Source organism: Rhipicephalus microplus, chromosome 10 (genome assembly GCF_043290135.1).
Source record: "Rhipicephalus microplus isolate Deutch F79 chromosome 10, USDA_Rmic, whole genome shotgun sequence".
NCBI lineage: Eukaryota > Metazoa > Arthropoda > Arachnida > Ixodida > Ixodidae > Rhipicephalus > Rhipicephalus microplus.
Genome location: NC_134709.1, coordinates 84521124 through 84532163, shown reverse-complemented (window position 1 = coordinate 84532163; position 11040 = coordinate 84521124). Strand labels below are relative to the sequence as shown.

General features: G+C 46.8%; 1 protein-coding gene across 1 annotated transcript; it reads right to left on the bottom strand.

The window, feature by feature from the left end:
• Positions 1–6897: 6897 nt before the first annotated feature.
• Positions 6898–10027, bottom strand: LOC142774780 (uncharacterized). The gene is made up of 2 exons (XM_075875823.1): positions 8600–10027; positions 6898–7326 (listed from the first exon to the last, which is right to left on the bottom strand). Exons 1-2 carry the CDS (start codon positions 9974–9976, stop codon positions 7018–7020), a joined length of 1686 nt encoding a protein of 561 aa, XP_075731938.1. The 5' UTR covers positions 9977–10027; the 3' UTR covers positions 6898–7017.
• Between the last annotated feature and the right edge of the window lie 1013 nt (positions 10028–11040).

Genomic DNA, 11040 nt, shown 5'->3' with positions numbered 1-11040 from the left:
TCAGGCCGGTCTGACTTCCTTATCGCGCAAATAATAACTGCATGCCTGGGTCCGAAAGCAGCGCTTCACAATAATTTGTGTATTGCAAATCTCCTATGGCCATTCGCCCTTTATCGAATGCGGGACATTGTCATAATGAGTGGTGAAGGTCTGCGCAGCAGCGAAACCTGCAGCGATTGCATGTCACTGTCGCAATGTCCGGTTGTCGTCATTTAGCTAGAGAATACGGTGTGTATGCAGAATTTGTGCAGACCTCATTAATTAGGACTTCTTGAGAGCGCGAAAGCGGACACTTCTTGGAGAATATGACAGCTGCGGTAACCTTCATTATGTGTTTTTTACTGGCATGACGTAGGGACGTGCACACCAAGTGTATTGCGGTTACCGAGGGATCCATTTTACTTGAGAGCTCATATGGCTTTGGCCTGGGGGGGAGAGGGAGAAAGATTGGTCAACGCACCTGCGGAAGCAGCAGCGGCGTGAGCCTCCGTATTGCCCCCCCCCCCCGCACATCCGTATGCCTAGGCGTCCAGATAATTTCGATCGGCCTGTCGGTTTTTTCATGCCTACAAAGGATGCTTTGAATAGCAGCAGCTGTAGCATCCTCCTAGGCTGGGCGAAATATTTCCCAGCACGCAGCGTGCGAGTCTGTAAAGGGACGAATGGGTTTCTGTATAGTGTATGGCAGGTTGGCAGTTCCTCCCCAAAAGGCAAGAAGTTCAGCATCCATAGCGGTGCCGTTTGGCAGAAAGCCCCTGTAGACCCCAGTGTACATGAATGTCTACTCGCAAATCCATGCTTTACAAACTTGATCGAGATAGAAGCGTCCGTGCATATACGTCCATAGTATCTAATCTCGCTTCCCCGAAATGTCAGGTGGCGAGAAGCTGGCAGCCAGTTTCATTGTGACGAGATATGGGATATGGGAACCGTCGAGAGGCTATCAGTGTTTCCCATGGGTGCAAGGACTGATCAAGAAGGGGTGCGTCGTCATGTCGCTGACAGTCCCAGGATAGAAGTCGACGAACTTGCGGCGTGTTTTCCATGCGCATGTGGTGTCGAGTGTCCACTTCACGGATGACGTCCTTCAGAGGAGGCAAGCCCCCTGCGCTTTCAAAAACGGATATTTTAGTATGTGTTTAGGGAGCCCCGTCATGGTATGGCGAGTAGCCCGATGAAGGGGCTCTGAATTTTGGTTGTTTATTGGAGAGAGCGCGTATATAGAGCGGCCTCCTTATTCCAAGTAGCCGCGGGCCTTCACCAATTCCAGCGCCTGTTGATCCATGCTTTGCTGATTCATCAGGCCTGGCTCAGATAACTTGGCCTCCCAGTGCTCTTCCGTTAGTGTAGTGATTCCAGGACGTCGTCTACATCCCCCATACCATACAGCATTGAGTGTGCGGGACATCCAGTACTTGCAGGAGTACGAGTGCTCAGTTGGTGAGATGCGGTGAAGTAGCGTACCATGAACGTAGGTGTTTGCAGCTTCCAGAGGGTTACTACCTCTTCCCTGTAGTCAGGCTCGGGTGAGCTGGCGGATAAATTCTGCTTAGCCTGTATTGCTGCAGTATATTGTTCTACTCTTTAGATACATCTTCTTTCCTTCTTAGTGCATCTTATGGGAAAGCCCGGTGAACATGAGCTCGGGTGAAAGCATCGTCTGCGTCATTTCTCATCAAGGCCTCATGACCTGGACTCCGAACGATGTAATTTTCATGTAGATTCTTCTTCGCTGCAGTGGCGATCATTTCTAAGGATTACTTAGAAATTCTCTCTTTCAAAAGTTTTTACAAACTGCTTGGGAATCTGTTGGTATATTGTTGTTTCAGCACAGACTCCGTTTCGAACTTATGCAGACTCAGGCTGATCAAAATTTTCCTCAGCCAGACAGCCAGATTCACTCGCACTAACAAGAAAGTGTTTCTTAAGCCGGACTCACTTGGACTCACTCAGGGCAAGATCTGAGTATGAGAAAGCAATTGAGTCAACTCCTGCGTTAGTTCGCCGACCTATGGTTACGAGTTGGCAATAAACCCAGACATTCCATGTGGGAAGCAAGCTGGGAATGTCACGTAATGTGAGGTTCTCCTTAACGCACGTTAGATTACGTAGCCGAAGCATCAAATCGTGTCGGGCGTACAGAAGAGTGGATTGTACAACCAGTGAGTGTTTTAAAGGGTCTCAATACAACGTTGAACAAGCAATCATCATCAGCAGCAAAAGCATAGACAGAGTAGTTGCAGTAACCCTTTTGCGCACCGCCAGTGACATTTCCTCCTAGTCCGTGTTTTTTTAGCACAGTCATGCATTGCATTTTATTGTGTTGTCTTGAAGACGAGTTGTGAGCATCGCTAACTCGCAGGATCAACCTTCGAGTATAGTCGGCAGTTTGGAACTGTATCTACTTTTAAAAGTGTTTAGAAAATATTGAACGCTTCATTTTCAAAACCACCCGTTTCATGGACGATCCCCCTAGTGGATTGCATTATGTTACTAAGAGAGCAAATTAATCAAGATACTTGCCGTAGGCTCTTTAAAAAGGGACCCCTCATTGGGACCCGTCATGGCCGGATGCTACGCAGAAAAGCTGCTAGGATCGTATACAGGGTCGGAAGTACCTACCTCTGTGAACACTTGTTCTGCTTGATGAAGGGGCACGAGTTCGGTCGAAGTTGAACACCTGTGGTTGTTCATGAGGCTCTCCTGCACATAAAAGGTGGATGTGGGCGTTTCTACTTGTCGCAGATAAGCGTTGTTAGGCATGAGGTCAATGTCTTCGAAACTTTGGTCGTTATTTCGCGCTTATAAAGAAATGGAGTTGTATACGACTCTGCCAAACGGTGCCCACACTGTCTTTCTCACCTGTTACGTTTATTAACGCTTTATTCAGGTAAGATGAATCGAAGCCATTGTTCTCAAAGAAACTTTTTCTGAGGCACCACATGCAGTTACCATGTGTTGAAGCATAACTGTGGAACAAAAACTATATTGTCACGTGGTCACGAACGGGGCCAAGGGGACAGTCGACGTGTTCAAGGTGAAACATTATTTGGCCGAACTTGTGGCCGTTGAACGGAATGTCAGATTACAGCAATACACACTGGCACTGGTAGTGGCGAGCCGAGGGTCGGCCGTCGAAAAAACTGATCAGCCCGTTGTGGCGCGCCGTTTTATTTTTTATAAATCGTGCGTCGAACTTCCCAGCCTTACCACTGGAGGTCGCGCAAGTTCTGGAATAAGCTTGAGTGTTCGCGTCCTCCGCGCAATCAGAACAAAATGATCTACTACAAACATGAAGCTTCTAAAGCACTGAGGCATGATCTGCGCCGAGTATTGCTCACAGTCTTTGTAGGTTTTAATCGAGTAGTACATCAAATTACACTCGTGGCAATAGCAGGGGCTGGAAACTCCCTATACCTCCCATGTATTCGCTTTCGGGAGCGGCAGCAGCGATTTTATCACTTGTGGTTGCCGCGGGCATTCAACTAGGAAAATCAAGAACAGAAAATTCATTTCATGAAGTCACTGGTGACATCTCAAAATAGAAGGAAAGGACGAAAAATGGAGAGGAGGAGGGTTGCCGCGAAGTCTCCTTTCTCGCTTCGCATGCAAGTGTTATGCGCTCGCGCTTTCTGTCAGATCCGCTGGTGATATGCGGCCATAAAATTTTGTTAATCGTTTTTTTTTAAATTTTGTTCGTGTTTTCTGAAGAGGCGACAGTAAATTGATTTATTAGTGATACAAAACTCGATCGGCACAAATAAAACGAACTAATTTATTGCACGTTTTGTAGTAAAGAAACAGACACAGGCAGTGGGAAAGTGATAGTCTGTAAAACAGCCTTATTTTCAATTACCACGTGGACATAATGAGCGAACGTTCAGTCCAGAATATCCGAACCAATGCTAAAGTTATCAGCAATCGCTAGGGTGCGCGATATATTACTTTTTTTGTTACTTCCTAACCAAGCATGCATGGGTACGAATGAGGTAGTATTTCGCCCTTAAAACGCCCAATTAGGCTAAGTTGCGTTTACTGTGTAGGAAACGTCGTATTTCACTCAATCGCGTCTTTTAAGATGGCGCACATAGTTCTCTCACAGAACTTGAGAGGCATACGAGACTGAAGTTCCGAGTCCCTGAGAGACTTGAAGCGATCAGAGGCCTTTCGAAAGAGAACGTCACTGGAAACTGTTTCGGCAAGATGACTTGTCTTCATCAGGGCAAAAGCGCTGCCCTGGTAAAGAAAAGTTCATTTTTCAAAACGTTGGCTCCATCTATATTCTCTGCGATAGTTTTTAGAAGCATTTAGTCCATCACGTGTATTTGAATGACACTAATAGAAGTAAAGACTCACAAGTTTAGAAACCGCGGCTACATGAATTTCATGAGCAGGACGCAGCATATAATTACTTGACATCATTTGAATTACATGCCAAAGTAAAAGAGACTATAACGATCTGTCCGAGCCATCTCGAATTCAAGCCTTTCAATAAACGCATTTTCCCGACAGGAGCCTACCGTCTTCACCAGTTAGTCATGCGACACTGCACTTCTGTCAGTCCAGTCAGTCTTGCAGAGAACGGGGTTTACTCATGTACTCCTCCAAAACCAATGCCTGGTCAAATAATGGGTCCAAATTGCTGTGCTCACCCCTTGCCTTTAAGAAACGCTGAAAAACCTTCGCAGAACTAGAGCTCTCTGGGTTAGCACACCGCAGAGCCGCGGAAAACATGTGTCGCCCGAATAAGCCATCTTCGACGAATGCGTGGTTGACTTGTTCAGCGTAGCTCTCTGCGGCTTGCGTTCTTTGCCCGCCACAACTTGCTGTCTTTTTATCTTTCCCGTAGCTGGGACGCCCACGTAGCGAGACAACCTAGCACTATCTAACTTTTAATATCGCGGAGCGAGGGGCGAGAAGGAGCGGAGGAAAGCTCTGCGAACGCAAGTCAATCACTTCCCGCGCTTCGACTAATCTGAAGTTAGCGAAATAAGGAATGAAAAAGGACACATAAACAAAAGAGAAATAAGTTTTTTTAAAAGGCTATCTTTTTAATTTTATCTGTAAAAACTTCTGAAAGCCAATAAATGTGAACCCTCCAATCAACCGGATCTGGACATCCGGCAATCGCTTCGAGGGTGCATGTTCTTTGCAACCAAAACTACCTTTGTGCTTCCGGGGCCTGACAATATTTCTCAGTCAGTGCCCTCAGAGTTTAGTTATTCTAGAAGTTCGTATAGAAATGTTCCTCGAGGGACCTAAAGAAATTGCTTATTTATGAGAGACCAATGCCCTCCTTTCAAGAAAGGTTGCATCGGGGGAGGGGGAAAAATTCAACCTTCTTTCTAGTCCCGGCCCTTCAGAACTGAATTTCATGGCTGTGTCCGGACCACTAGCTGAGACAAGTTTGTGTACCTTAGCCTATTTACCATAATCATCATCGGCCTGACTACGCCGACTGCAAGGCAAATGCCTCTCCCATGAACCGCCAATCAACCCAGTCTTGCGCTTTCTGCTGCCACGTTATACCTGTGAACTTTTTAATCTCATCGGCCCACCTAACTTTCAGTCTCCTATTCGTGCGTCTGCCTTTTCTAGAAATCCAGTCAGTTACCAGTCAGTTAATGACCAGCGGTTGCCTTGCCTACGTGCTACGTGGCCGGCCCATGTGCATTTCTTCTTCATGATTTCAAGTCAAGATATCCTACACCCCGGCTTGTTCCCTGACCCACACTGCTCTTGTCTTGTTTCTCAACACGTACCTATCGTTTCCCTTTCCATCGCTCCCTGCGTCGTCCTTAATTTAAGCTGCGCCCTCTTTGTAAGCTTCCAGGCTCCTACTTCGTAGTTAACTACCGGCAAGATGCAGCTGTTATATACCTGCCTGTTGAGGGTTAGTGACAGATTACCATTCAGCTTTAAACAGTTTATGTACCTCAAACACGTTTGATGCCTTCCCCGCGGCACGGTTGAGGTGTCGATAGAGAACAGAAGCCGAGCTGCATATTGGTAACGTGATAAAAAGGCGCCTGATTACACTGTCGTGCTGTGTTTCTGAAGGAGCTACCATTCGTTGCGCACGCATTTGCTTGCAAAGCGTGCCGTTAATTTCACACGAAAGGGGATCTCATGATGATGAGCATTTAAAAGAATACGAACGCTAAAGATTCACCGGTCGGGCACATATGCACTATTTTTAAAAAAGCTGATGCTTCCAAATGAAAAGTATTTTTTTAACGAGCTTTGGCGACTTTAAGCGTATCCATTCATCCATATCTACCTATCACTACATACATCGAGGACGCACGACCCACGGAGCTTCGCCCCCTAAAAAAGGAGACTATAAATTAAGCGTGTCTTCGAGGTTGACTTTCCCTACAAGTGTGTGTTATTTTTGTAGCCATGGTGACAAAGCGGCTGCAACATTGCTTGCTTTGTTCAAGCATATCTTCAAAGTGCAATACATCCACGATGTTGCAATGCATGCACGTGGTTTATATACGCACAAGTTTCACCGACGCCTAGACTAGTCGAAATCAGCAAGAAGAAATGGGCATACACAAAGCATACAGCGCAAAGGCAAGATGTTCGCAGGTAATCAGGGCCGACAGACTGTATTCTAAAAAAAGCCAAGCTCGCGAGAGGAAGGAAAATGGGTAGACGTAATTAAGAATATTAAGGTGATAACATGGCCCCATAAACAACCGAATGGGGTTAACTGTCGATACTTGGAAGATGCCCTTGACTTCCAGTGGGCTCAACGAGGTCAATGATGAAGCTTTAGCGATACAGACGTACCGGATTTATCGAGAAAACACGTGGGCATTCGTTCTTTTGTGTGTCTGCGCTTCATGCTTCGCTATGCTTCATGGAATGCCGTGATAACGGAACAATAAGCACACATTATTCTCTGTTTATTTCTGCACATGTACCGAATACACACAAGGCGCAGTGTCATATATATATATATACACAGCAAATATTGCTTGTCATCCATAAAAGTATAGGTTAGACAAACTACAGCATCGGCTGGAAGTCACGGTTCAGTGGCTTTGCGAGTCCTATGAAAGTAGCTGTAGAACAACTTAGGAAGCAGGGACCATTTCTAATGAGATCTTCACCAGCTCCGCCGCTTTGTCTTCGTAACCAGGTGACCGTAGTAACGAAGGTGGTATTGATTGGTTGCCTGTAGTGGACGTGCAAGCACTTAAGTAGTGGTAGGCTCTGCCGGACACGGGCCACGTAGTTCGGCAAGTCACTTGGCTGCACACACCTGTAGAACAGGAGGTACAAGTACTGGAGGTCGGCGAAGTGGAACGGGTGGGTCTGGAATTGAAACAATTTGCAAATGTCATAGCTGTTGCAGTGCACTGGAAGTTCGAACAGCGCAAAGGTGACTGTCAAGCAAAGTTGTCGGTAGCCAAATACACCTTCAGTGTGGCGGTCTGCATTAAAAGCTATAGAAACAAAATGATATGATAGAAACAGCAGCAATGACTTAAAAATTGTTTTTTTTTTGCGCATCATTGAAGAAGAAAATGAAGGAACACAAACCAGTGTAGGAAAAAGCTGAAAATCACGAACCGTGCAGAAGAATGAAAATGAATTGGTGGATAATTGGGAATTAACGTCCCAATACCACCATATGATTAAGATAGGCGCCGTAGCGGAGGGCTTCAGAAATTTCTATCACCTGGGGTTCCTTAATGTGCACCCAAACCCGAGCACACCGGCTTACAACATTTCGCATCCTTTGAAATTGCAGCCGCCACAGCCGGGACTCGATCCCGCGACGAGTGGGTCAGCAGTCGAGTGTCTTAACCACCTGACCACCACGGTGGGGCAGGAGAACGAAAAGAGATTGCAGAAACAATAGGGTGTCAGAAGATGTCAGAATGAGTAACAGTACAAAAGGATGAACAAGTGAGAGAAATGAGCCTGTGGAAGTAGAAAAAAAGGTTCTAAACTGATTGAAGTGGAGAACAAAACGAACACATACGCACATGCAAGCGCAAAACTCCCAACTGACATTACAAAGAAGCAGGTGCTCTATAGGTTCTCAAAAATGAAAAGTGAGCAAAGAAATGTCGCAATGGCCTCGCAAAAACAACAAGAACGCATGCGCATTACAAACGCGGGAAAGACCTGATGTGGTGATTGAATAATTATATGGCATCCCTTGACAGTGACATGTTAGGAGAGCTGACGCAGCTGGGGACCACATTACAGCACGCAAGAAGGCTAAAACCAGTTGGTAAGAGCAACGGAATGGTTGTAAGGTATATACAATCAGGGTTGGCAAAAAATTCGACGAAGGTTAGAAAGTGATCTTGAAATGGGCTAAAATAGGTGGACGAGGATGGCGAGAGCCACAACTTATATTGCTAGGTATAAGAGAAAACCGGACAGTGAGAGTACAGAGTGGTGTATTACGGCACATGAGCACTATAGAATGTTGCTCCCGAGGCACCGATCTCTGACATGTCTAAGGAAGAGGAGCAACAGTGAAATGACACCAGGTGGAATAAAAGACAAATTAACATTCACCACGGCTGCTCTTGTCTACACGTGTCGAATGCAACGAAGGAGCGAGACTCACCAGCAAAGCCACGTCGTCAAACCCAAAAAATTCGTGCTCTATGATCAGGCAGCTCGGACCCATGCTGTGGGTGAGTGCACGACCAATACGCTCGAAATCCAGCTCCGAAGGGCAGCCGGCCAACCGCAGTGTAGACACTGGCCTGCAACACTCGATGAACCACCGACACGCAGCGTCGTGGACTTGGCTCAAAGTCAACCTGGCAAGACCGTTCCGAAAGGCGGGACTGGCGGAGCGGGGAAACTCGTTAGCGAAAAATGGGTCACTGTCACATCCAGCGCACTCGAAAATGCTGCGTTTTCTGTCAAAGCGAACGTCCAGTTCCTTGAAGTCGGGGCAGCACGCCGCCAGACGTGCTAGAGCCAACACGCCGCGAAAACCACAAGGAGGCGCTGAGAGCGACTGCAGGAACGACAGACTCCCATCTTGAAGGAACGTGGCGACATCGAGGCCGGGTCCGAAATGCAATGTGTTTACGTTGAGCTCGACGAGGTGCACAAACTGCCTGCTCAATAGTCGAAGACCCTCTGAGTACGTGCACCCTGCGGCGGGATAGAACTTACCAGGATGCGGTGGTAAGAGTAGAAGACATAGTTGGCGCACGTTGCTCCAGTCGTGTTTAACGGTGGCCTCGCGGAACCATTCAGGCGTGAGGCTGTCGTCAACGGCGACCAGAGTCGTCTGGAACGGCATAGTCTGTTGTTGGACGCTGATCCCCACGAGGTCCCGCACTCGGGCACAGCTCCGAAAGTTCACCGACTTCTGGTGGGTTAAGTTTGCGCAAACAGTGGCGTAGGAAACAATATCAAACGTAGCTGGTGGTTCGCGCACAATATATGAAGGCAGTTCAGAGGTCAACCTGAACGCGTCCAGTTTCGCGTGTTCTCCAAGGAGGATGTGGCACTCTCTTACGGCTTCGTGGAAATCACCGCACACTAGGTGCACGTGCAGGTATTTCGCGTTTGGGCAGCAACGCAGTAAGAAAGACAGTAGGCGGAATTCGTTCGTCTTTTGGCCACCTTCAACATAAACGCGTTGCAGTTTCAGAGGTACGCTGCCTTCAGTGCCCACGATTGCGGATAGGCGTCTGATTTCAATGGTCCCTTTGGCTCCGAGAGGTGGGATGGAAAACTGTATATCCTCCAGGTGGGGTAGCTGCCTCACCAATGTCAATAGGTCACTCGGCCGAATTGGGCAAGCGGTGCACATGAAGCGTCGGAGTTGCTTGCATTCGGTGATGAGGGGAAGCATTTGACGGACGTCGGCGCCGACGCAATTGGTGAGGTCCAAGTCTGTGACTGCCAGAGGTCCTCCGGCATGACCCAGCCGCTCGGCCAGTTTGCTCACTGGTTCGTGGGCGCGCAGGCGTACGATCATTTCAGTGCTCCGACAGATGATGCACGCTTGTTGCACGACAGCTTGGAGTGGTCTTCGTTGGATCGCTGAATGCGAAATATATGTTAACCGAGCTTCCCACGTGACCCTTGTGCGGATAATATTAATGGCAGACGTCACAAGATGCGGAAGTAGTGAAAAAAAAACGACATCACGGAAGAGTGTTTCACCAGAGATATGATGGTGAGCGAGTGAAAGAACTTTATTAGGTCGACAACAGGTGCGAGTTAACTCGACGTAACCTGGCCACGCCCACTCGGAGATGGTCAACAGAGCTTGCATTACTTTGACCCTGGGGTATTGTCGATGCACAAGCGTTGCACGCTTCGGTGGAAAATTCGTTTATTGGACGAAAGGTCACATGCACATGCCACTTAATATTGCTAGACAATTGCAGAACTTACGCTTCAGTGCACGTACTTCGCGAAAATACCAGTTTATGTTTTCAGCCATTGGCTCCTTCCAGGTTGTAGACTGGTCAACAGTGTTTTCTGACGTTCGGTGCTAGATTCGCAAATCGGAAGTGTGACTTGCATTTTCTTAATAAGTAAAGGTATCATAACGATATCAGATTTATTTATTTATTCACAATACCTTACAGGCTCCTAATTGGAGCATTGTGTAAGGGGGGCGATACATAGTAAAACATGACTTGAGACAAATATAAAAAGATGAAGTCAAGATGGTACAATATATAAAGTGCACTGTGCAATATAAAAAAATGAAATCAAGATGGTACAATATGTAAAGTGCACTGTGATCTAAACGACTGCCAGAAAAGCAATAGTAACACCCCAGTAGAAAAACTAAACAAAGGAAGAGCGTGCACAATACACGAACTTGATTAACATGAACAGTTAGTGATTGTAAAACAATGAAAATTTTGGCAGCGTTTACAATACTACAATGCAACATGATACAACGTTAAACAATTTGAAACATAAGATAACACATCTAGAGAGAATGAACAAAAATAACTACGCAAGCATGAAATGTTCGAGTAGGCAGCAGTGAAAGGCTTTGCGATTTGTGATCGAAGTGATATC